Below are 27,302 nucleotides of genomic sequence, written 5' to 3' on the forward strand. Positions count from 1 at the left end.
CATCTCTCTGACTTCATCTGGGAAAGGTTTCCTTCTTTGGACCCACTGATTATCTAGGACTCACTCCTTAATCGCGTTTGCAAAGTCCCTTCTGACAAGGCACCATATCCCCAGGGGTCAGTGAGTCGGGTATGGGCAACTATCGATGAGGGGCCGTTACTTGACCTACCATACTTGCCCCTGGTCTAGAGTGGGCTTCTCAACTTTTCTCTTTTGTGCCATGGTTCCCTTTGGCAGTCTTTGGACTTCTCAGAATGTTCTAATATAAAATTCAGAGGATGCCAGCTATCTTGCAATATGGTTGTTAAATAATAAAATAATAATTTTTGACCTAATGCTGTATGGGTTTTGTTGGTGGAACACATTAGCAGGATCCAGGGGTTGATGTAAAGTTACCATTATTTTGAAATTGTGATGAGTGTAAGTGATACTTTAGGTTATCTGTAGCAACTGTAACATGATATGAAAACAGATTGCTCCCAAACGTCTGTGTATCCAACATCCCCGGCCCAAGGTCCCTCCAGATAGGGTACTGCGAACTCACACCCGGAGTAACAAAATACTTCTTGTGTAACCATTTGCACGTGCGGCTGAACTGATTTGGATCTGTCAGTCCGCCTGGGATACCTGAGCGGGCTGGGAGGTAGGTAAGGAGGTTTTGATTCACGGGAGAAGAGGGAAAAGGAAAACGCTAGAGCAGCAATTTCTGTTTTCATCTTCTGGCTTTTGCTTTGTCATCATTTCCTTTACAGACTCCGGGTTTTGAAGAGTTTTGCGCATGGAAGAAAGCACATCCCTTCCTTATTTCAAACGTGTGTACAGTTTCTGCAGTATTAGAAATACTGAAAATCTGATTACTTATTCTAGGGACCAGTTAGGATCTGGAGCGTTAGGTTGTCACCGCCTGGGCTAGGCATGGGCTACTGCAAAGGAACTTTCCCAAGACGCCGAGGGGGAGAAAAGCCCTAGGCAGACCAGTGGGTGGCACTGATAGGGGAGGTGGGGGTGGGCACAGAGGACAGACTTCTCATATTGATAGGGCGACCATAAGGCTTTGTTTGCCTTGTGTATCAGACGTCATTGTATTCTGATGCTCTGACATCTGGGGCCTCACTGACACCCGAGAGACCACCCCTCCCAGGGCTAGCTAATTCCGGAGATAGATGGGAGCATGCTGCTCATATGCAAACCAGCCAGTCCGGAGCCCATACCCCAGCTGTCTCCTCTGCTGGGCTCCCACACTCCTGGCCACCGTGTCCTGTCCTAATCACACCCGGGCCAGGTAGGCACCAGGCAATTAGGGATGGCTCTTGCACCCCACATCTCATGAAATCGTTCAACCGAGCTGATCCAAAGCCCCCTTTCCCTGCCTCACCCATTCCTTCGCATGGAAACCACCAAAAGCTCTTGTCCACGTTTCCCCTGCTCCCTGTGCCTCCTGACCAACCTTGGGGCTTCCCTATGTGGTCCCGCAGGGTGTCACCTGCCCTCCTCTCGGGATCTGTGAGTAATAGACTATCTTTTCCATGGCAGTCATTTCCTAATCTGCTGGGCTTCATATTCCTGAGTAATAAAACCTGTCTTTCAGAACACCTAAGATAAAACCGGTGTATATCTAATGTCCCAGCAAAACTGTTAAAATGCCCTTCTGTCTCAGAAGTATCCTGGCTTGGATGATGGGTCATTGGGTGCTGTGTTCATTAACAATTAGCAGGTTAGCAAGCAGGTTGTTTTTATATAACGAGAGGTGCCATTTGTTGAGAACCTACTATGTGCGAAACACATTGTTTCTATCACCTTTAATCCTTGTAATAATCCCACACGTAATACAGTGCAAATGCTATCCTTATTTTGCAGATGAAGAAAATGAGCCCGGAGAGGTTATATCGCCTCCCCAAGGAGATATAGATGGAAACGTAGACCTAAGTCTGTTTGCTTCCTGAGCGTCCACGTTCCCACCACAGTGTGGTCATTCAGGAGCCAATGCCGAACCACAGGCACATCTGGAGCATGAGGACGGCTTTAGGTGTGAAACACGGGGCGGCAGGGGTGCAAGCTGTCACCGACACTGGCCAGTCCGACCTTGCACGACAGTGGGGACACTTATTAGATTGAGGGGTGAGGCATGGGAAGAAGACGTGATATGGGGGAAGGACGAGCTGCGGGCACATGGCGTGTCCAGTCACTGGCTGGCCAGCCCGGTAGAGAGGCCCAGGAGGCAGCTGGGGGTGTTGGAAGAAAGCCCAGGGACCCACGGTGGGGGCAGGGGCGAGAGATCTCAGTGCCCGTTCTTCAGAGAGATGCCTGAAGCTATGTGGATGCCTTAGGAGCACAGGCGAGACGAGATGCCAAGGACACTTGTGGAGATGCCCACGTTCAATGATCTGAGCCAAGAGGAGGAAGCCCGGGGCCGGAGGAATTAGCCAGCACCTTAGCAACAAGGCCAAATGGGGATTGTGTGAAATGTTTTTTAGTTCCGTGCTCGAGGAGTTTCTGATATGCCTGCCTGACAGCCAACTGTCTCTTGGGAGAGGTCGCTCTGACTACCTACCTACCGCCGGTTAGGGCCCAGGTGTTTTATAGCCTTGAAAAATTAGAAGTTAACTCGTAGAAAATTGTTAAGGTAGGATTTTTCTTTTTTTCTTTCTTTCTTTCTTTTCCTTTTCTTTTCTTTCTTCCTTCCTTCCTTCCTTCCTTCCTTCCTTCCTTCCTTCTTTGGTGGCAGAGGTTACTTCCCTCCCCTCCCCCACCCCAGGGCATTAACTAGTTTGTGTATAACTTAGAAACAGCATTTCAACGTCCTTTCCCAATAAGCAATAGGGCATTCCATTCCTCAAATGCTCATGGAGGCAGCTCTCTTTCTCGTCCCTTTGCTGGTTTTTCTGCTGAGTGCATGGAGAAGACTTCACTTGGTGTGGGCTAACACAAAACTGTGTTAGGAGTCGTGCCGAGACACCGTGAAGTTGTGGGTTTACAGTCTGCAGTGAGCAGGTGCAGAAGGAAGGGAAGCCGGCTCCTCTGGGATCTTGGAGGCCAGGAGGGGAAGGGTTTGGAGAAGAAATGGTGACAGTTTCTATCGCATCAGCAAGGGTGCTCTCTGTGTCAGGGGCTTAATGGTGATCTTTTTTTTTTTTTTAAATGTTTATTTATATTTGTGAGAAAGAGAGAGAGAGCGAGAGCGAGAGAGAGAGAGAGAGAGAAAGGAATGGGCAGAGAGAGATGGAGACAGAATCCGAAGCAGGCTCCAGGCTCTGAGCTGTCAGCACAGAGCCCAACGCGGGGCTCGAACTCACAAGCTGGGAGGTCATGACCTGAGCCCAAGTCGGATGCCCAACCAACTGAGCCACCCAGGCACCCCGATGGCGATCTTTAAGTTAGCAATTGTAGCCTCCCTAAAAGGCAGGGTTTGTTATCAACTGTCTCTGCTGAAGAAACCACAGCTTCAAGAGACGGCAGAACGTGCCTGAGGTCACGCAGTCTGTGAGCAGCAGAATCGGAATGTAAACCCTGAGCTCTCTGATTTCATACCCTCACGCTCTTGCAACTATAATCACTAGATGTCACCTGCTACAAAGAGGACTAGGGGACTGGAGGCCGTGACGAGGTCATGGAGTACTTCTCACAACCAACAGGCAAGAGGGAGAGACCTTGGCTTCCGCTGCCACGGCCACGGAGCCCCACTCGCCTGCTTCCTTCAGCACCGCTGTCTGTTCTGCCATCACTGTCTTCTGTCTGGCTCTCCCTTCCACGTGGCCTGTTGAAATGGTTCTCAGAGGGGACAGGGGTGAGGCCCCAGCTGCCGAAGCCGATGCCTTCTCTTTGTCCTTATCACCTCGAAGCATTGCACGGTGCCTTACACTCCTGGGCTTCCTTCCTTCTGGGCAGAACAGAGTCCCCCAGAAGGCCCTCGGGAAGCCCACGCCCACAAAGCAAAGTTACTCCTGTTGCTTCCTGGCTCACCCGCTGGATCCACAAGGGGGGGGGGCAGTCAGAGACTCACCTCACTGCTACAGCTCTAACTGACACTTATTTCTAAGCCACGAGACAGTCCTGGAGCATCCTTCAAGAGGTCCATCTGTGCCCAGGTGACAGTCTGTGTTAGACCTTTGACGGTCAATTCCCGGGGGAAAAGGCTGTTGTTATCAAGCCCTTTTTACTGACATGAGCCCATCTTGGCTTAGCATCCTTTAGGAGTATCTTTTTTTGTTGTTCATTTATTTATTTTGGGGGGAGGGGCAGAGAAAAAGAGAGGCAGAGAGAGAATCCCAAGCAGGCTCCATGTTATCAGTGCAGAGTCAGACGCAGGGCTCCAACTCACAAACTGTGAGATCATGACCAGAGCTGAAATCAAGAGTGGGATGCTTAACTGACCGAACCACCCAGGCGACCTAGGAAACATATTTTTGAGAAGCTGCATACACTAAGACCAGACTCTCATGTTTCAGGAGTATCTTTAATACTGCTGTTCCAATCCATCTGGAATGATTGTTAAGTGGTGGCCAGGTGCCCACTGCTTCAGGGTCACGGAGGGATTTAAAAAAAAAAGATTCTTGAGCTCACACCCTGAAGATTTGCGTTCAGCAGGTTTGGATTTGAATCTTTAAGAACACCGTGGGGAGTTGTGAGGTGTAGGGAGGTTTGAGGACCATCTCCCTCGGTTGGTAGGGTAAGCTTTTTCTCTGTTATGAGTTTAGTTGTCGAGCTACAAAGCAGTGGCTGGTGTTGCTGGGAGGTGAAGGTTTTGTTGTGATTCAGCGTTATGGCTCTACGTGCGATCAGCTGTGTCTCGTATGGGGCATTGCAACAATTAGGTTAATTGCATAGGCCTGCTTATTGCTTATTGCTTACCCATCATGAGAAGGAATGGTGTGTGTGCGTGTGCGTGTGCGTGTGTGAAACAGGGGTGGGAGCGGAATGTCTTCTGTCTTACATATTAGACGGCTAAAGACAGCAATTTCCTGCATTTTCCTATATGTCTTCCACGTTGCATTAGTGAGGTGAAATGTTGGCCTGATACCTGATCTGTGGCTCAAAAGAGGACGATGGTTTTTGTTCACGCAGTGAAAATTTGTCAGTGAATATTTAGAGGTGTCTGTGTCAGAGGTGGTGGTTCAGAGTGGGGCTTTGAAGTTATCATGCCTGAGTTAAGCCCCAGCTTCGTTTTTTTTACTTGCTGTGTAACTGGACAGGTGGCCAAACTCGGTGTCTGCTCATCCCTAAGTGTGAAGAATGTGGTACCTACCTCACAGGGTTGGTGTGGGCCAGTACAATAAATGGGCAAAGGGCTTAGTACAAGGCACGGTACCCCTGAATGCTAACTTCCTGCTTCCTCTCATCATGATTGTCATTATTTTGCCATCACTGTCACCATCATCATCACCTTCACCACCATCATCATCTCCATCATCCTCACCCTCCTTATCATCACCATCATCTCTGGCTTATAGAGGTGGGAATATCAGACTATGCGAGTTTGTATAAACTAAAAAGGCTGCTGAAGGTCTGGATTGGCCTTAAGTCTCCTTTGAAAAATACAGGTAAATCAAAGCGTCCTTAGAGAGGTTTTAAAATTTGTGCCGAGGGGTTGTTGCTAATGTATAGGTAAGTTAGAACAACTTGAGAGACTACTGTTCACGTGCATTTTCTCTTTCCTGCTTTAGGAAACGTACTTGTTACACCTGTTTAGCCAGCACTTGGAAAAGTAAATCCCAATTCTAAAAGTCAAGAACAAATCTATTTTCCAAAAAGGATTAGATTGTCATTAATCACCAAAAACATAGTTGGTTCAGTTCAGATGGGAATGTTTGCAGGTGAATGCCAGCTTTGAAGTGTCATCACTTTTCTCATCAAAATCGAATGCCCAGGTAACGTCCCTTGCCACCTCCTTACTGACAACTCCCACCTCTGCAGACAGCGGCCCTCCCAACTTTCCCAGAGTCCCAGCAAAGTCTAACGGATGTTCTCCTTGACGACCACTTCTTGTGAGCGGCCCGCCCCCTGCTGGTGAGTCAGAATACTGCAGTACCTTTCAGGCACAAGGATGTCAACAAAATTGTTTTTGTTCTCACATTTTAAAAACTATTGCTGTCTCTTTGGGGGGAATACATATACACATTATTATTAATATTACACAATTTAAAATTAGAAAATAAATAGGTTAGAATTAATTTCTATATATTTATTATATATCTACAGATACAGATGTAGATTGCACATACACATATATTTGGAAAGAACTCGTTGGAGTACTAATATGTAATAGAGTGTCTGGCCGAAGGCTGTATAGGCTACTAGGCTCCACTCTCATCACTAAGTTCTAAATTTCACAGGCCACACTTTAAAATGAAATTTAGAAGAATTTTTTTTAGTGTTTATTTTTGAGAGGGGGGGAGGGGCAGACAGAGAGGGAGACCCAGAATCCGAAGCAGGCTCCAAGGCTCCGAGCCGTCAGCACAGAGCCCGACGCGGGGCTCGAACCCACAAACCGTGAGATCATGACCTGAGCCGAAGTTGGACGCTTAACTGACGGAGCTGCCCAGGCGCCCCTAACTTGTATTTTTGATAACGAAGATCTCTGGGTCACGGCTGGGTTAGGTAAGTAATTACTAGAATTATCAACATAGGAGTTTGAATGCGGGAGCACCACTAATACAAAGGGGAAGCCAGAGCAGAGCACATAGCTTGTGCTCTGTGCAAAGTGAGGCTATGCTGGTACAAAGCAGACCATTATTTTTCTTAGGGCTGACACAGAGATCTATTCATTCAGTAAGCAAGTGTTGGGTGCCCACGATGTACCAGGCACTGTCCCAGGTTCTAGAGATGCACTAGGAAACACACAAGAGATGACAGCAAACCAAAATGTCCCTGTCGTGTGGCGCTTACGTTAGCAGAAGAGTCGTCCTCTTCGGACGCGTTGGCATCACCTGGTCGGCTCCCTGAAACACAGACTGCCACACATCCTCCCCCAAAAGTCCCAACCTAGTCTCTGAAGCAGGTGTGGGGTGGGGCCCGAGAGCTTGGGATTTAACACATCCCTGGGTGACGTTCATGCTGCGGTTCCGTGGACCAGCCTCTGAGAAGCCGCTGGCAGAATGTATGCGCTGCGGTCTGCACAGACAGAATGGATTCAGGGCGTGTGGCCCCAAAGTCCCCCCATCTTATGTAATCCTGTAGGGATAGGGATGGATGCGGAAAGAATGACCTCACCCAGCTCGCACTGTGATTTGTCAGGCTCTGAGTTAGGCATCACGCATTCGTTATTTCAAGAAATCTGCCTGGTTTTACAACATCATATTACAGATGAGGGAAGCATGGCTTTGAGAGATTACATGGTTCACTTAATAAATTACTACAACTAATGTCTCAGTCAAGGTTCCCCAGGGAAACAGAATGAATAGGATATGTATATATAATATGTAACATGTAATATGTAATATACGGATTTATTTTAAGGAATTGGCTCATGGGATTGTTTGAGCTGGCCAGTTCAGTACTTGTAGCACAGGCTGGCCTCCTGGGAACTTGGGCAGAGTTTCTGTTACAGTCTTGAGGCAGAATTCCTTCTTATCTGAAAAACCTCAGTCTTTGCTCTGAAGACCCTCAACTGATTGGATGAGGCCCACCTGCGTTTCGGGCATCCCCTTTACGGAAGAAATAAACAAATACCTAGAAATATGGCCTTGACCAAATCTAAAAATACCTCCACGGCAGCAGCTAGACCAGCGTCTGACCAAGCAGTGGGGCTCCACTGCCCAGCTAAGCGTCACGGTCATGGAAAGTAACTGTGACAGCGTGTCATGGCTGCGACTCATTTTCGAGACCAGATCCGTTGGACTACAAAGCCATTTTGCCTTGCCTGGGATTCCTCACGGAATAAGGCCAGGCAGACGAGCGGCACAAGTGGTTCTTACAGAGGAAAAGGACATGAAAACTGGGCAAAGAGCAGGAGCACCTGAAGCGTGCTGCCCCCTTTCGGGCTCGCATTCGGCACCTGCTTGGTTTGCGCGGAGGTGACAGGGCAGAGCAGATGAACCCTTTTCCCCACGAGTGGTCAACAAACCTCCTGCGGATGACAACACCTATCGCCCCTCGTTTCTCATCTATCAACGAGTGAAGGATTTACGGGAGCCGGTAGTCAGCTCTCCCGTGGGACCCGTCCTCCGGTCCTCCTGGCCCCGGGGGGCCGTGGAGAAAGTGGCAAAGGGGCCTCGTTTCCCGGTCATTTGCAGGTGGCCACGGGTTCTTGCAAAATACCGTCTCCCTTAAGGATGTAGCGCCATCTGGTGGAACAGAGGGGCTCTGCAGGTGCTTCCCTCTTGCTGGAGAGGAAATCCAGGCGGGCTGGCCTGGGCGTGTTCTCCTGGGTGGAGATAAAATAGTCTCTGGGGTGTGTGTGTCTGTGGGGTGCATGGTGTATGTGGGGCGTGTGGGATATGTGGGATGCGTTGTGGTGTGTGTGTGGGGGTGGGGGCAGCGTGTGGTGTGTGTGGGGGGGTGGGGGTGGCGTGTGGTATATGGGTATGTGGGTGTGTGTGTGGGTGTTTGTGGGGGTGCGAGGTGTGTATGTCGGGAGTCTGATGCATGCGTAGTGTGTTTAGGGGGCTGGGGTGTTGTGCGGTGGATGTGTGTGTGGGATGTGCACGTGGGGGTGTGTGGTGTGGGATGTGTGCATGTGTGAGTTTCTGTCTGTCACACAAGGTGCAGACTTGCAAATGAGGGTGAAGAGTTTACATTTGGTCCTTTTCTGGCAAACTGGCCAGGATTCCATCCCAGCGCCTCCCGGATCCAGCACCCTAGAGGTAGCCCCCTGTTCAGGCGAGACTGCCCTGCTCCCGGAGGTGTTCCAGAGCCCGGGGAAGGTCGGGGACTCCGGGCAGCTGTCCGGCTGGGGCTGGGGTATGAGAGCTCAGGTAGCCTGGAGAATTGTGTCCCCCAGTGTCGACACCAGGCGGGAAGGGACTCACGGGGGCTGGGGCGGCTTCTGGAGAGGAGGGGAGAGGCCCCATGGGAGGGGCTGAGCCCCAGGAAGTGCTGCATCCGGGCTCAGTGTGGGCTCTTCCTACAGTGACAGCCCCAGACGAGAAGGAAAGAGTCTGAAGGACAGGAGGGTCCTTGGAAAGACAGGGACATGGTCTGTGTGGTAAGGGTCTGTCAGTGTGTGTGTGTGTGTGTGTGTGCATGCCTTCATTTGGCCTCTGGTGTTGTCTTTCATTTTCTTTCTCTGTAATGCCTGGTATTTTTAGCATTCAGCCTTAAAAATACCCAAAGCCCAAGTTTGACCATTTTGTAGTACTTTACAACTTATAAAATGATTCACATACATTCTCATTTCATTATTTATAGCGCAGTAGAGCTTGCTGGCCCCATGTGGCAGATGAGGAAAAAATGCTGTTAGAATTTGGGTGACTTGCCTGGAAATGGAGAAAACCGGAACCCGTTCTTCAGTGTACCAGCCCCGCTCCCCCAGAGCCTACCTTTCACGTGCTGAGCACTGGGGAAATGGGCTACCGAGGGCTCGGGGAGGGGAGGGCCCCTCCTCAGCAACTTTCCAGGAGTGACACGCTGGGACGCACCTGCATAGACCGCAGATGCATCCCAGCCGTTCGCGTCCGCGAGGCCATTCGCATCCGCGAGGCCATGAGGCTGTACGTCCAGACCCTAGGGCTTCAGGGAGGTGGTGATCAATCAAGCTGTTTTGCCTAAACCAACACGTGATTCCGAACTACACTCCTAAATAACCGGGACCTGCACCCCGGGGAGAGTAAGTTTCATCCGGTTCCCAGTTCTGGGGCGGCACTTGTGCAGAAGTAGTAAATGGCCGAGAGATGAGGGCGATGAGATACAGAGGCAAAATATATCCAGGACTCCAGCCTCTCCAGAGCCTCCTTGTCTCATTCTCCACCACAGGGAGGCCCCCTCCCAGCCCTGGCTGTAAACCCTAGGGGGCTGGGGTAGGGATCGTGGCTGGGGGGCCAGCGACTGGACACTATTAATCTTGTGGCTTATCCTTGGCTTCCGCCTCCGCATCCGCTCTAAGGTGCTCTATGCATCCGTTCCTTGGCGGGCTGTTCACCTGTGCTCAGACGTCCAAAGTGAGGTCTCTGTCCCTACACACTCTCTGCTCTTCCTCCACTGTTTCCTCCTCCAGGTAAGGGCACCACCCTCCGCCCAAGTTAGAAATCCAGGCATTGACCAGAACTGCCGCTTCTCTCGTTGCCAAGGTCCACGGACCCTACCTCCAACACCCCCTCTTTTTCTCCTAAGGGGCTGTTCCTGACAGTGCTTCCCAAGTCCCTTCTGGGTGCAAGTCTCAGGGACTGTTTCCCTGGGAACCTGACCTATGACAGTTGGTACTAGGAGTGGTCCTAGAACACAAATTCTAAAATGGGGGCGGGGAGGTGGTGGAGGTAGAGACCCACCAGGTGGCGGCCACAAAGGAGGCCTACTTGTGGCAGATGAGCACTGGCCGCTTGGAAGGGGTCCAGAGCTGCAAAGGGCTATGCAAACAGTCTCTGCCACGGAGCCAGGGTATGCAAGGTTTCTGTGGCGGGAAAAGACGTCGCGCGGAGTTTATTGCAATCACAGTGATTCACGGTGATGGCATCTAGGGCCCTGCAGCCGAAAGTAATGCACCATTTGGAAAAAAGCTCCCTGGCACACTCCTGACCTGTGGGGCTGGTCTAAGCAGCAATCCTTTCGATAGCAAACGGTCAAGTTTGGTAGTTGTGGCTTTAGTATGGTATGAAACTAGGGGCCTGGACCATTGGGGACGAAAGGGGTGCGAAAGCCTGGCCCCTCTGGGATGCAGAGCAACTCTGAAGGATCGCCCCAGCTCGTCTTTTCCGTCTCAGATTTCATTTCTTCCTGTGACCAATTCCTTGAACGTCTCAGAAGACTAAACGCTAGAGCATCCCCAACTTCCCGATTCTGCCTCTCAGCATACGATATTTTAATTGTTAGTTTTTTTTTATGTCACTAGAGTATAAACTGCATAAGATTGGGGGGGGGGTGCTCTATTTTGTTTAATGCTGTATCCAAAATACCTGTAGTCTTAATGGTACAGAGTAGATTTTATATAAGTATTTACTGGATATCCCTCTTTTTTCTCGTTTTTATTGATTATGAGGAATTAAGACAGCCAAAATAAAATTCCAAGTCATGTAACAGGTGTAACACAAAGGCTGGAGACAAAATTCTACCTGTAGATAGGTGTGTTTAATTTTTATGGAGTTAGCTCTCAACACTTAAAAATAAGGATATTTAACATAAACACATGAGTTTCGAACTACCGAAAAATTAATCAATTTGGAAAATCTGGTAATGTTGGTCCCCCATTTCTACTTGGCCAGATTGGCTGAAGCCATGTGCTTCCAATTTTGCACAGGCCACCCCACTCCCTCCCCTCCTCCGACATAGGCTAAGTGCAATTGTGTTTGCAGAGAGTTGTTTTAATGTGATTTTTTCTTGCTGTATTTGTTTTAAAGGAAAGCTAGAAGAGAAGTAAAATGTGTCTTCATCCTTATCAACACATGGGAAAGTCCATGAATCTAATCTAATGTATACTATTATGAGTGCCACCCTGGTATAACATCTCACAAGCCAACAATAGCCTACACATATCCCCTTTTCAACATGCAGCGTGACACCAGTTAGAACTATTGATTGTCAACTCCATGACCCTGGGTGTCTCTGTCTCTCTCCCTGTACCTTGCCTATGATCTAAGTATGTGGTATAATGTCGTCAAGAGGCTCGAAATGAGATGGTGTATTTGAAAGTGCTTTGTAGGGGCGTCTGGGTGGCTCGGTCGGTTCAGCGTCCGACTTCAGCTCAGGTCATGATCTCACCATTCGTGGGTTCTAGCTCCTCATTGGGCTTTGTGCTGATAGCTCAGAGCCCGGAGCCTGCTTCGGATTCTGTGTCTCCCTCTCTCCCTGCCACTCCCCTGCTTGTGCTCTGTTTTTCTCTCTCTCAAAAATAAGTAAACATTAAAACATTTTAAATAAAAAAAGGAAGTGCTTTGTAAATAAGTACTATACGAGTGTACATTATTATTTTTATCCCAGGCAAATTGGAGGTTTATTCTTCTAGTTTAGGAGGTAGATGGAGGGAACAGTGGTTTGCTGTGGGCAATCTTATTTTCTCTTACAATTCAAAAGATGGCCAGGACAAAAGCCAACCCTGAAGTTACTGCCCATTCTTTTTAAAAATTTGAAATGATTTATTTTGTTTTATTATATAAAACAAACTTCATTGAGCATTTTAGAGTGAGCTTTTTTTCCTGCTTTCCTAATTTTTTCCTAATTATGAAAGAAAGTAGATTTTTTTTGCCTTTGAAAAGACACGAGTGTGTCAGATTTTCCTCTGAAAAATATTTTCCATCTGAAAATTTATCTACATAGTGGTTCTCTTTTCAGCTTTATTGAGGTATGCCACATACATGTGATACCATGAAGTATTTGTCTTTGTCTGGCTTATTTCACTTAGCATAACGCCCTCCAGTTTCATCCACATTGTTGTAAATGACAGACTTGCCTTCTTTTTTAAAGGCTGAGTAACATTCCACATATATCCTTTTATCTGTTGACAGACACTTAGCTTGTTTCCATAATCTTGGCTATTGTGACTAGTACTGCTAGGAACACGAGAGTGCAGATATCTCTTTGAGATATTGACTTTATATCCTTTGAATATATACTCAGAAGTGAAAATGCTGGATCATACAGTGGTCCTCATTGTAATTGCCTGGGGAACCTCTATTCTGCTTTATATGGTGGTTATGCCAGTTTACATTCGCACTGGCAAGGGTTTCCTTTCCTTCATGTCCTCACTGGCACTTCTTGTGTCCTGTCTTTTTGAGACTAGCCCTCCTAACAGGTGTGCAGTGGTGTCTCGTTGTGGTTTTGAACTGCGTTTCCCTGATGATTAATGATGTTGAGCAACTTTTCATGCACTTTTTGGCCATTTGTATGTCTGATTCTTGCATGTTGATTTTATATCCTGCAACTTGGCTGAAATTGTTAGTTCTAACAGCTTTTTGGCACAATCTTTAGGATTTTCTGTATATAGTGTCATGCCATCTGCACATAGAGATGCTACTTCTTCCTTTCCTATGTGGATGCCTTTTATTTATTTTTCTTGGTTAATTGCTCTGGATAGGACTTCCGGTACTAGGCTGAATAAAAGCTATGGGCATCCTTATCATGTCCCTGATCTTAGAAAAAGAACTTTCAGCTTTTCACCATTGCATATGATTAGCTGTGAGTTTCTCATATATGGCCTTTATTATGTTGAAGTCCGTTCTCTCTATACACAGTTCATTGAGAGTTTTTAATCAGGAATGGATGTTAAATTTTGTCGAATGCTTTTTCTGCATCTATTGAGATGATCATATGATATTTATCCTTCGTTGTTAATGTGACACATTATATTGATTGGTGGATGTTGAACCATACTTGCATTCCTGGAATAAATCTACTTGACAATGGTGTAGGATCCTTTTAATGCATTGTGGAATTGAATTTGCTAATATTTTGTTGAGGATTTATGGACCTATGCTCATCAGGGATATTGGTCTATAATTTTCTTTTCTTATAATGTCCTTGTCTGGATTTGGCATAGGATAATGCTGACCTTGTAAAATGAATTTGAAAGTATTTCTTTTCTATTTTTTGGAAGTGTTTGAGAATAATCGGTGTTAATTCTTCAAATGTTTGTTAGAAGTTGCCACTGAAGCCATCTGATCTTGGACTTTTGTTTGTTGGGAGGTTTTTGATCACTAATTCAATCTTCTTTCTTGTAATTGGTCTGTTCAGATTTTTTGTTTCTTCATGATTCAGTCTTGGTAGGTTGTATGTTTTTTTCTCCATTTCTTCTAGATTGTCTGATTTGTTCGTGTATAGTTGTGCATAGTAGTTCCATGATCCTTTGTATTCCTACGGGATCAGTTGTAATGTCTTGTTTCTCTTCTGAATTTATTTGAGAACTTTATTTCTTGCTAATCCTAGTAAAGGCTTGCCAATTTAATTATCTTTTAAAAAACAACCCAGCTTTTAATTGTAATGTTTTCTATTATCTTTTTAGTCTATATGTCATTTATTTTGATCTTTGTTATTTCCTTTTCTCCACTCCCATTGGGTTCAGTTTTTTTTAATTAAAAAAAAATTTATTATTTATTTTTGAGAGAGAGAGACAGAGTAAGCGAGTGAGCAGGGGAGGGGCAGAGAGAAGGGGAGACACGGAATCTGAAGCAGGCTCCAGGCTCTAAGCTGTCAGCTCAGTGGGACTTGAACTCACGAGCCATGAGATAATGACCTGAGCCAAAGTCAGACTCTAGTTAAGAGCCACCCAGGCACCCCAGGTTTAGTTTGCTTGTACTTTTCTAGCTCTTTAACGTGTAAAGTTAGATTGTTTGAGATTTTTGTTGTTTCTTGATGTAGGCTTTTCATTTCAGCTTGAAGAACTCCCTTTAATATTTTTTCTAAGATTGGTCTCATAGTCATGAACTTCTACAGCTTTTGTTTGTCTGGAAAACTCTACCTCTCTTTCAATTATTTTTATTTTATTTTAATTTTTTAAAAAAGTTTATGTTGTTTATGTATGTATGTATGTATTTATGTATTTATGTTTATGTACTTATTTATTTAGAGAGAACAAGTGGGAGAAGGGCAGTGTAGAGCCCGATGTGGGGCTTGAACTCATAAACTGTGAGATCATGACTTGAGCTGAAATCAAGAGGAGGATGCTTAAATGACTGTGCCACCCAAGCATCTCTCGCCTTCCATTATAAAGGACAACATTGCTATGTAGAGAATTCTTGGATGGCAGTTTTTTTCTTTCAGTACTTTGAATATATCACTCCACTCCCTTCTGGCTGGCAGTTTCTGCTGAAAAATCTGCTGACAGTCCTATGGGGATTCCCTTGTACATAACAAGTTGCTTTTCTCTTGCTGCTCTTAAAATTCTCTTCTTGTCTTTAACTTTTGACAATTTAATTACAATGTGTCTCTATGTGGATATCTTTAGATCTTATTTAGTACATTTTGGACTTCTTGGTTTTGGATGTCTGTTTCTTGCCCCAGGTTAGAGAGGTTTTCAGCTATTATTTCTTTGTATAAGCGTTCTGACTCTTTCTCTCTTCTTCTCCTTGGACCCCTATAATTTGGATATTGGTCTCCTTGATAGTGTCCCGTAAGTCCTTCATGTTATCTTCCTTTTTAAAATTCTTTTTTCTTTTTGCTGCCCTGATTGGATGAGTTCCACTGGCCTGTCTTTGAGCTTACTGACTTTCTTCCACTTCATCTAGCCTGCTGTTGAATCTGTCTAGTGTATTTTTCAGGTCAGTTATTGTATTCTTCAGCTCTGTGACTTCTGTTTGGTACTTTCTTATATTTTATGTCTCTCTGTTGGAATTCTGTTTTGTTCATGCTTTGGTCTCTTGACCTTGGTGAGCATCTTCATGACTGTTATTTTGAACTCTTTATCAGATAAATCACTTATCTCTGTTTCACTAAGATTTGTTTCTGGAGATTTACCTTGTTCTTTTGTTTGGAACATATTCCTCCATTGATTTTCCTTGATTCTCTGTGTTGGTATTTGTGCATTAAACAGCCACCTCTCCCAGTCTTAACAGAGTCCTCATGCAGGAGACGAGCCTCACCAATTAACTCGGCCCAAGCTCCTAGCTGTCTCTGAAGTTTTTGTGATTGTCCAGGTCTCCTTCTTTGTTCTTAGCAGCTTCCAGTAGTTGAGGCTATGTCGAGACCTGTCAGGATACCGAAGGGGAGGACTGCATTCGGCATCTAGATGCAGGCTGATTAGAAGTGGGAGCCTCAGGCAGCAGATGGGAAAGTAGGTAGTTAGTTAAGTCCCTTTCCAGGGAGAATCTGGGAGATGAATGTTTTTGCTTGCTCTCTCCACGTTGAGCCCAGGTATACAGCCACAGAATGGTGGTGGTGCTCCTGCACCTGTTACAAACTATTTCTTTGTTTGCTATAGTCTTGTAGGAATTGTGAATGCAAACTCCCTTGGCTATTGAAGCCAGGCGATAAATCTAAGTGCCCATCTTTCAGGTGGAAGCTGTAAAAACTGGGGTGCCAGATGTATGTACAAGCTCCTTCCAAAGAGTTACTGGCAACTTGGTTCTATTATTGGAGCAAGCTGAAGGGAGAGGGTGGGGAAGGCATCTGCTGGCTTCCCTTGTCTCTGGGGAAGAGTGCAGCCAGTCCTTAGATGCCCGCTAAAATAGAAGCCTGGCTCTTGGGTGGCAACTTTTAAAGGATTTTGATAAATCCCTTTCAGGGAAAGATGGGAGATAGTGTTTTTTTGCCTGCTTCCTCTGTGCTGGGCTCTGGGGGGATAGCCAGCCAAGAAGCGCTTCTTTGTTTGCTATAGTCCTGTGGGACTCCTGAATGGAAGTCTCTTTGGCTCTCAGAGCCAGGGATCAGAGCCCCATCCCTTGGGCCATGAAAGTTAGGGTGCAGATGTGCTCACAAGCTCCTTCCAAGAGGACACAGGTGCCTTGTGGTGGATGTGAGGGAGAAGGTGAGAGAGGTGTCCTCTTGCTTCCCTGGTCTTTGGGGAGGAATGCAGCCAACTGCTAGTGCCTGCTAAATTAGAAGCCTGGTCCAGAGACAGCAGCTTTCAAAGTATGCAGGCAAACCTCCTTCACGGAAAGGCTGGAAGGTGGGCAGTTTTGCCTCCCTCTGTGCTGAGTCCTGTGGGGATAGATGTGGGGCTTGTGGTGTGCCCCTGTAGGAATTGCTTCTGTGTTTGCTATAGTCTTGTGGGTCTCATTATTATCAGCCTTGTTGGCTGCAGAGCCAGGTGTTTGGCACCCAGTCTTAACAGTGGGGGTGCCAGATGTGGGGTCAAAACCCTTTGCTACTCTGCGAGAAGCAGGGGGTTGGGGCTTTCATCCTGAATGGCACAGTGCCAGTAGTGGGGTTCATGACAAGAGTGTGTCTCAGCCTCCCCATTTTGATGTGGGTATTTTCTCATTCATCTGGTAGACAGGAGTCACTTGGCCAGTTTTTAGATCTTTTTCAGAGGGCATTACTCCAGGTTTGATGCATCTATGGGGGTTGGGAGCTCAGGATCCTCCTATGTCACCATCTTGGATGACTCCTCTCCACTCATTCTTGTAGAGTGCTTGCCCAGCTTCATGGAGAGAAGGGAGGGTTGGGGATGAAGGAAGGAGTTGTCATTCTTTCAACAAGCACCTACTATATCTATATAGAGTACCTACTATATCTTAGGCATCCTAGGCACTGGGGGTTATAAAATAGGTACAAACCTTGCATTAGCAAAGCTCATAATTTTAGTGAAGAGACAGGGAAACAATATTTCAGTGCGATGAATGTGTAACAGAAGTATGTACAGTTGTCTGAAAGCTTCAAGGAGGTTGTAGGGTGGGCAGATGGGTTCATGCAGCAGGTGATGTGTGATCTGGGTCTTGAAGGTTGAGTAGGAGCTTGGCAGGAAGGGATGGGCACACTCCCTTTAGACACTGTAGATTTATTACTCAGAAAGAGTGCTCACTGTTCCTGAACCATTTTGATCAGGTGATGCCACTGAAAATGATTTCCTTTGTGTCTTTGGATAATGCCATTAAAAATCTAGAAATCTCAGTTTGCCTTCCTGTTGAATAGGGAGAGTAACACCTACTACTTAGAACCACTGGGGGGGAATGAATCAATTTCTGTGGTTTGCAAGAGCAAGTGTTTACTTATTAGAAAGCCTCCAGAGGGAATTTGTGGAAGGGGACGGAGCACGGGGAGGAGAACAACCAGGCAAGAACAAGGAAAAGCAAATGGGAATGGACTCTCATTAGCTTGTGACGGATCGATCTTCTGTCACTGATTCCCCAAATGCCCAGCAGTTTTGACCTAAAGTGTGTTCAATATTTTAAAACCAATTTAAAACCAATTTTTGAGTTTGCTTTAAAAAAATTATTGCATTAATCAAAAAGTGCATTAAGTTTAGGGTCAAGCAGCCCAACTGATGGAAACAGCCTGACTGGGCCCCGGGAGACATGGGCTTGCCTGGCTGGGTAATGTAATATCAAAGTCCAGAAACCACTCAGCTTTCAAGGGAGAGCAATGGACAGTGGCCACAAATGCTGAAACGCCTTACAAGTGAATTGAACTAGAAGGAAATGTGAAGAGGGTTAATGAGAGTATTTTGTTTGTATTAGCAGACTTTATCCGTGAGGCTGCATCCAAAGGCTTCAGTCCCAAGAAGGGAGCTGCAATTAGATTTCTGTGGTTGGATGTGTAGCGTGTCCTCTTTCAAAGATTTCGTGTCTGTGGAATTGCAGAGGTGATCCACCTGGAGATCACTCCCATTTGAGCGAAATATAGGAACAGAAAACAAGCTGGCCCTATTAGAAGAGAAGTCCTCCTTTCTCTTAGTGAATGGAATTGGGTCTTTTAGTTTGATGAAATAGTTCATTTGGTTCATTTCTTTCCAGGCTCAGGAGGAGCTACGGTTGAAATCAAGAGGTTTTGGAGACGTGGTAAATCAGATTATAGGAATACACTCGTCATTCTGCATTCTTTCCCCTCCCCTCTTCTGCACCTGGAAGGCTGGCTCATTCGGATAGGCTGTGTCCCTCCGACCCCTCGAGGCTGACTTTCGGTTGGGTGTGGCCAATGGGAGACATTAGCAAGAGATCAGAGGATGGGAGAGAGAAATGGAGATGTCCCTTCATGCCCTTCCTGCTGGGGGCCTACCTCTGTCAATGCTGGACCCTCTGTGATTACACCTCCTGCCAAGAGGCCCCGCCTCCGTGGCTCCAGCTCACAGGATTATTCCCTGTGTGACACCATTCCCTCCTCTTGTCCCTTCAGAGTTAGGGGCTCATGGCTCCTCACTGATGCTGCACTTTGAGGCCCTCCACATTGTTTGGGGCTCTTGTGACCTTTCCCCACCTCTGTAGGCCATCCATGACCTTTCAGTTAAAGTCTCTTCATGTGCCCATCTGAGCTGAATTCTCTTTCCTGTAGGACCTGAATAAATTGGATGTATGGAAAAAGGGCAGCAAAATCCCAAGAAGTTGCCTTCTGTTCTCAGACAACAGTGGATGGACAGGCTCTTCCAGTTTGGTTGGTCAATTTGCTTTGTTTTCAAATAAGGGGAATATGAGGTTTGCCTAGGAGTGTGAACAAGGCAGGGAGGAGCCTCATTTCAGGGACGTCTTATTGCAGGGCCACCTCTTCTTGGATTCTTTCCTGCACATCTCTGTCCTGAATTAACAATTCTTCTTCTGAATTCCTGTCATAATGACTGTTGGTGCAGCCAACAATCTCACCTCTGTGACAGCAGGTACTTTATCCCCAGAGCCTAGCATAAAGTCTAACGGATTATAGATGTTTAATACATATTCATTGAATAAATGAAAGAATGTATTTTTCTTTTTAGAAGCCACAATCATTCAGCAAACATCTATGAAATATCTGTGCACCAGATAAAATTTTTGCCTCTGTATCTTTGTCCATGCAGTGTTTTCGCTGGAATGTTCTTTATCATCCTTCTCCCACTGTCCTTTTGCCACTCTTACCCACCTTCTATGACTTTTCTGGGGAAGTGTTATGCAAAGCTAAAGATTTCCTGAACTTTGTTGTAGCACATTACTATTATTATATATTTTTCTGTAAGTCTCCCCTATGACTCCCTCATGTGCTTATCTGCACAATATACTGAAAAGAAATACTTATCTGCAGTTTTCCAGCAGGATGTCTGGTGCATACAAATGCTGGACTTAATGTTTGCTAATGGGTGGTCTTTGCAGACACAGGCCCCTAGGTACTGGTCATCTATGCTTCAGCCCAGCTCTAACTTTCTTTCTCCCACTTTCCTGAATTGAACATTAATGCTTTAATAGTTTAAAAATTTGGGGGGGGGGAGGAGGGCTACCTCAATCTTTAACACCAAGATTGGTTAGTTCTTGAATGAATAATGAAGGGGATTATCTAGTGCGTCTCGCACTTGGGCAACTATAGGTTAATGTGTTCTCTTCTTCACCCTATTTCTACTGTTTTCCAATAAGTGGACATTAAGGTATCACTTCTTAGAAAGCTTTGTGCATGTTTGCGGTCATAGGAGCCCAGGGATATAAGTTGCTAGACCAAACCCGTTTCTTAGAGCCTCAGACTAGGCTAGCTCTTCTGGGCTACCATGGTCCTGAGGCAGGGGAGTCTCAGGATCAATATTATTCCTGACATAAGTATGCAGTGAGCTGGTATTTGAATGCCCCTGAGCTAAAATAAAATCAACAGAAAGAGCATTTGCTGCCTCTGTTGCAGAAATGGCAGTTCAGGTCTAAATCTCCCCATAGGCTCATAGCCAACATTTTAGAAGCTGATAAGAAGACCTGAGTTCACTAATTATGTTTATTTGGTTGTGCTAATATTAGTAAATAAATCCACATAATGCCTTACAAAGATATACTTCTTTATGCTCTGATTTTAGAATATTCAGATATTTTGATGATTTTTTTTGATGTTTATTGTTTTCGAGAGAGAGTGCAAGTGGGGGAGGGGCAGAGAGAGAGAGGGAGAGAAGATCTGAAGCAGGGTCACGTGGTAACAGCAGAGTGCACGATGAGATGCAGGGCTCGAACTCATGAACTGTGAGATCATGACCTGAGCTGACGTCAGACGCTTAACCCACTGAGCCACCCAGGTACCCCAGAACATTCAGATATTTAAATGTTTCTACTGTAAAACTGAAATGTTCTGAAATTTCTATGCCTGTTTCTGAGGTTCCTGTCAATAAAGTAACTAAAAGATTTATCCGGATAGGTTTAATGTTTAAAACCTTGTTAACATCTATATCAGTAGAAAAATAATGAGTAAATTCATCAACTGTGCTGAAATTTTACTCCTTTCCTCTAAGGTTTGGTTGATCATAATTAATAAATAAAAGAAAATGTATTTGCATTTCCCTAAGCCTGATATAGCAGATTGGAGAGTAAGGCTCAGTAAACACATTCTTTACCTAATCAAGACTGAAATACAATTTAGCATAGTTCATGATGTTGCTAAAAAACAGTAATATTCTTGCATCATATAATACTTCTATGCATATCATAGTTTCACCAAAGATTTTAAACCAGACATTTTTGAAAAAAAGATATAAATGTAGGGTTAATATTGCTTGATCTGATTTGGAAATTGTTAAATTGTTTGTTCCTCTAAAGTCTCCTCTCATCACGCTATTTTCCTTTTCCTTATTCCATATACCCCTAGGGAAAAACTATTATGAAAGTATGGACATATCCCAATGGCCATCTACAGCCCTACCCTGAGGAGGTGGATGGTTCTGGAAGGACTTTGAGGGTTGAGTAGCCAGAGCCACATCCCATGGTTGTTGGCTACTTAGTCTGGTTTGGGGTTTATATCTTATCTTATCTTATCTTATCTTATCATCTTATCATACTTTTTAAATATAATTTATTGTCAAGTTAGCTAACATACAGTGTATACAGTGTGCTCTTGGTTTCAGGGGTAGATTCCCATGATTCATCGCTCCCAGTGCTCATCCCAGCAAGTGCCCTCCTCAATGCCCATCACCCATTTCCCTCTCTCCCCCACCCCACCCCCATCAACCCTCAGTTTATTCTCTGTATTTAAGAGTCTCTTGTGGTTTGCCAACCTCTCTGTTTGAAACTATTTTTTTTAAAGACTGAAACCCTCCCTGGGCTTCAGGAAGCAGCTCTTGTCTCTCCTCCATATCCTGAGCCCTGTTTTATGGCAGGAAGAGGTCACTGTACCTGAGAAACTGCTCCTGAGGCTTCAAACAGGGTGCTACATTCACCTTCATGGTACGCTTCCTTACAGTCCCGGCAAAAGACGAACTGCAGAAGAACACACATGTGTTAGGGACGGGCTTGTGGGCTGCATCTGGACATAACATGTTTTCCCTTTTCCAAGCTCATTGGATTCATTCCTCTGACGTGTGTGATGGCTTCTGAGCCAGATTACTTTTTGCAAAGAGGAAATAAAGTTATATTTTGATGGTATTGTTAATTCTTTACTAAACAATGTTCCAAGCACTATTGCAGGGTTTCAAGGATGCATGAGTCATGTTTCCTTTCTTCGAGATGTTTCCAGTCTGGCAGAAAAGATAACAATGCAGATAAATATCTGTAGTAAAGTGTTTTTGGTGTTAGGCTTCGAGGGAAGTGATGTTATTCAAGAATTTCACATCTAGGGGCGCCTGGATGGCTCAGTTGGTTGAGTGTCTGACTCTTGGTTTTGGCTCAGGTCATGATCTCATGGTTTGTGAGTTCCAGCCCCACATCGGACTCTGAGCTGACAGCGCAGAGCCTGCTTGGGATCCTCTCTCTCTGCCCCTCCCCTGCTTGTTCTCTCTCTCTCTCTCTCTCTCTCTCTCTCAAAATACATAAATAAACTTAAAAAGAAAGAATTTCACATCTGGTATCTGTTTACATACATAGTGGATTTATATGTTCATATTAATGGACTTGGTTTTGCAATGACAGCTTATAATGGAAAGAAGAAATAAATGGTGTCCCCTGAAAATTCATATGGTGAAGTCTTGACACCTAGGACCTCAGGGTGTGATTGCATTTGGAAATAGGGTCTTTGAAGAGGTAAGTAAGGTAAAATGAAGTCATTAGAGTGGCCCTCATCTTACATGACTGGTCTTTATGAGAGGAGATTAGGACACAGACACACACAGGGGCTGAGAGACACAAGGGCACAGTGAGAATGTGGCCATCTGCAAGTCAAGGAGAGAGGCCTCAGTAGAAACCAAGGGGCTTGTTCTGGGGCTTCTAACCTGCAGGACTGTTTCTTAAGTTTTCTTCAAGAGTTTTTGTTGTTTGAGGCCCCCGGACCAGGGTGCTTTGTTATGGTGGCTGTAGGAAGCCAATGCTTAGTCTGGAGAGGATCTCCTCACCTGGTGATAGTGCTCCAGGGAATGGATGAGATCTGGGGACCAACCAACTGCCCTCTACCTTTCATCTGCAGGGAAGGAAGCTATTCAAGTGAATGCTGGAAAAGGAGGCTGTCCTGCTAGCAACTGGCATCAGTAGACCCTTCTAGAACTACTTCACCATCACCCGCCATGCTCCAGGGGTTGTGGCTAAGGGTGTGGGCTCTGCAGTCAGACACATGGGATTGAAGTCATCATCCCATCGCCTGTCCACGGAGATACCTTGGGAAGCCACCTTGTCACCTGGGCCTCAGTTATCCTTTGAAAACCCAGGATAACACTGGTAACTATCTCCTCTGATCACTGGAAGAGGTAGGTGAGATCATACGTGCTAACTGGGACACAAGATGTTCTGTTACACAGATAACGGCCAGGGTCTGCTTTTCCCCGACCCCATTTCACAACTGAAGAAGGAGTTGCTTTACTAGAAAACAGGTTCCTTTCAGCAAACATTCTCTACCTCGCTGGAGAGAAACAGGTCTCACAAGAGAACCAGTGTGATTAATGAGTATGGTGTGTGGGCAGTGGTGGTGATTTTATAGCATCGGCCCCGGATGAGCGGGTATTCCTCCCATGGAGAGGTGGGTTTGATGTCTCTTCTGCTTAGATACGGATGTGCTCACTACTTGACCAATAGCACATGGTGGAAGTGATGGTGTGCTGCTTTCTGGGCCCAGGCCTTAAGAAACTGGCAGCCTCTTCTCATGTGAGTGGCTCATGAGAGGCTCATGTACAGAGGAACCAAAGCCCTTGGCCAAGAGAATTGGCTGAGTGCAGACGGCCAGCACCAACTTGCCAGCCGTACATCTGAGCCATGTTTCCAGGGGATCTTCCAGCCCCTGGATGAGTTGGCCCAGGTGACCCCGTGTGGAACAGAGACACATTGGCTTTATAGGACACGGCCAAAATTACAGCCTTGTGGGGGGAAAGACAATATAAAGCAAAACAGGAACAAGACTGTTGCTGTTTTAAGTCACTAAGTTTTTTGGTGTTTTTTACCCAGCAATCGATAACCGATATAGTAATGGCACTGAGAATCTGGAAGACTCAAGAAAGTTCTGGATGCTTAAAGTTCTCAAATGACTCTTCTATAGCATGAGCCAGGAAGTTGGCACAATTTTGCCTCAGATAAGACTGATGTGAACTGATAAACAAAATCACAAACAGGATACAGAAAAGTCCAGCTTTATGCCCCAGTACATTGTCATCCCTCCTTGCCTCAAAAACAGCCCGTCCAAGGCAATTTTCCTTCGTGCTGTCTTCACCACGGAAACAGATTTCCCTCCTTCCCCACATCCAATTTCTTGTTTTAACCCCTCGTCTGAGAATCGTCTTAATCTCAGTACATACCAAACCAGAAAAGGCAAGTATTTTATAAGGAAAAGGTCTCTTTAGATACGATACAATCTACCTTCTATCCATCAATTTCAGGATACTGTAGTCTTACTTCTTCTCACAGCAAAGAGCCTGACCTCAAGTTTGTAGGATGTAAACTTTATTTAAAGATTCAGATTGGCGGGAGAGGGCTGTATGTCAGGATGTCTTTAGGCAATTCGCCAATACCATCAGGTTTTAATTCCTGGCATTTTCATTTTCCCTGAACCGAAAGCTGATCCAGGGAACGATGAATGAAGTGCATCTCAGGGCTTCCATTTCAGATTAAAACCATTTTTTTTTTTATTAATGTCTCCGCTCATCTGTGGGTTTGCCTCAGAGCCATTGCTCTGCTCTTATGTGCTCATGTTGGAAAAACGTAGACTGCGTGCTTCAGTCACCGAGAAGAGCTTGCTGTGTGATTTCATCCCACCGCTTTCTATGGAAGCAAGTCTGATCTCTCGGCGTGACAGGGAAAACGCTTCACATCTTATTAGCTAGTGGATGAGATATAAAATCAGTTTCATGGTAGAGGAACACCCTGGAGGTTGATCAGTTTGTCAGAATAAATAGGCCTTTCCTGACACAAAGACATTAAATTCCCTTTCACACTGGTACTACAAAGAATGGACTAAAAAAATAACAGAAAGGGAAGAGCACACAGAAATGAAGGCCTCGCCATTTCAGCCTGGCAAAAGGCAAGCGGAAGCTGCAAGAATACGCTGGGGATAATTTAACACTAATGTACTTGTTAATTTGCTTCTATGCAGAAAGTATGACTTAAATTTAGAGATACCATGCAGTGGGGCCTCCTAGGTAAATAACTTGAATCTGTCTCATACAAAATGGGGAAATATCTAGAAAGTCTGGTTTGATCTTGAAAATGTTCAAGCTTTTAATCGTGTTATTCAGAATTCAAACGGGAGCTTGTACAAATGTTTAGACCCCTCAGTTCCCAAACTGTGCACCAAGGTACTCTGGGGCATAACAGGCTCTCAGGGCTGCAGTGGGAAATTTTACATCTTTGAGGAAATTACAGTGATACTATCTGTTGGATGCTACGTGAACTAACGCAAGGTAGTTCATGATGTTATCGTGGCTTGTGCTCTCCTTCTTTTGGTGACATATCTTTGCAAAGATGGGTTTTTGGTTATTGTGATAGAAAAACAACTAGCATGTGAACGAACATCTGTTTGCTACAGGAGATGCAGTTATTTAAGAATGAAATAAAAATCGTTTTTCTTTCAATTTCTGTGAACTATCTTTTCAAATGGCTATTAAGTTGCTAAGGCATTCGTTCTTATTGTGTTACTTGGATCTAAGTATTTAACACACAAAACTGCTTAGACCTAAGTATTTGATAAACAAAACCACATTTCTTTTGGCCTAGGAACACCATGAAAACCTACTGAGTCTCTAAGGGCATGACAAACAGAGGAAGGTCGGGGACCTCCGGCATGGGCAGATGCTCCCAAGATAATGTTTTGGGACAGTCTTCAAACATTGCCAGTGGCACAGATATTTCTAGAGAAAGAGCTTGAGAAGACAGATCTGGCTCCAACATTTTCACATTCAGTCTGCTGACTTTGTATATCCCTCACCTGGGACACATGAATCTTGTTCTAACCGATATGCAGAAAGCTGCAATTTACCTAGGGATTTGCTCTTAACTAACTGTGGTCTCACATTTGCTGAAGATGCCTTCTAAGTGAATACTAATTGAATAGAAGGGACTGCCACACATTTATGTAGTCTACTTTTCCTGCGTTGTTCTCTCTTGAGATATCTGATAAATGCATCAATTTCTGTAGTTAAAAAAAAATGAAAGCCTTTAAAAATTATAAAAGTAATACATACTTACAATTTTGGTTCCCTCAACTCTATCCCTTATTAGATTTAATTAGAAAGCAATCTATATGGACTGTATCATCTTAGCTCCTATGATGTTAGCTTTCGATGTCAACTTGGCTACACTACAGTCCCCAATTCTTCAGTCAAACACTAATCTGGCTGCTTCTGTGGAGATATTTTGTAAGCCTACAACATCCATACTCAATTTGTTTTAGGAAACAGAGAGGATCCTAGATAATCTAGGTGTGGCTGATTCAATCTGTTGAAAGGTTTTCATGGCAGAACTGAAGTTTCCCCAAGAAGAAGAGAGTCTGTCTGGGAACAACAGCCAGGCTGTGGGCCAGCCTGCCCTTCCTGGAGGCCTGCCTGTGCCAGCTCAGCCCCACAGTCACTTAGGTCAGTTCTCTCCCTGTGTATGTGGATATGGATATGCTGCTATACGGATATATCGATCTATACACCTGTAGATCTCTGGGGACAGCTGAGTATATTTATAGACCCTTGTCTATCTGTATCATATATAACTACATCTGCCTCCTACTGGTTCTGCCTCTCTTTGGGAATCCTGGCTGATATAGCTCAGCTGCTACAGAAAAAATTTTACTAGGTCAGTTAATTCTTTTGCAAATGGATATAATGTTTCCATATGACATTATCTAACATGACATTAAATCGCTACTTGAATTTTCTATGTTATTTGCAAAATTGTAGTTCAAATCTCTTTCTGTGTGTGTTTTTTAATCTCACGTACACACAGGACACTAGCCCTTAGAATTCAACATCAGGAACAAGGTCATCACTCCCAACAGCGTGACTGTGACTGTGTCCCTTTATGTGACAATGAATATGCTAATCCAATTCATTTTTATCCTCAGATTAGCTGAGCTGCCCGGGAGTTTTGTGCCCAACTTTCCACTTAACTGTAGAAACTAGCTCATCCTCGGTGCCTAAAATGAGGCATACAACTTTAAAGCAGCTATTTAGTAAATGAAAAATTCAATAAGACAAACTTTTTGTAAGAAGTAATAGCTAAACTACTGTTATCATTCAATACATATTTTATTGGCCTTGCAATTAGTATGTGTTGAGTATTTGCTTTTAGGACAAATAAAATCTTGGA

General features: G+C 45.0%; 1 protein-coding gene across 2 annotated transcripts in view; it reads right to left on the minus strand.

Annotated features, from left to right (window-relative positions):
- PRKN (parkin RBR E3 ubiquitin protein ligase) overlaps positions 1–27,302 on the minus strand; it is a 1,348,128-nt gene that overhangs the window by 16,397 nt on the left and 1,304,429 nt on the right. For both annotated transcript variants that reach the window (XM_043592715.1, XM_043592714.1), the window contains exon 10: positions 21,771–21,854. In XM_043592715.1, coding sequence (XP_043448650.1) covers positions 21,771–21,854 — 84 coding nt within the window. The remainder of the gene's footprint in view (positions 1–21,770; positions 21,855–27,302) is intronic.

This window comes from Prionailurus bengalensis, chromosome B2 (assembly GCF_016509475.1).
Source record: "Prionailurus bengalensis isolate Pbe53 chromosome B2, Fcat_Pben_1.1_paternal_pri, whole genome shotgun sequence".
Lineage (NCBI taxonomy): Eukaryota > Metazoa > Chordata > Mammalia > Carnivora > Felidae > Prionailurus > Prionailurus bengalensis.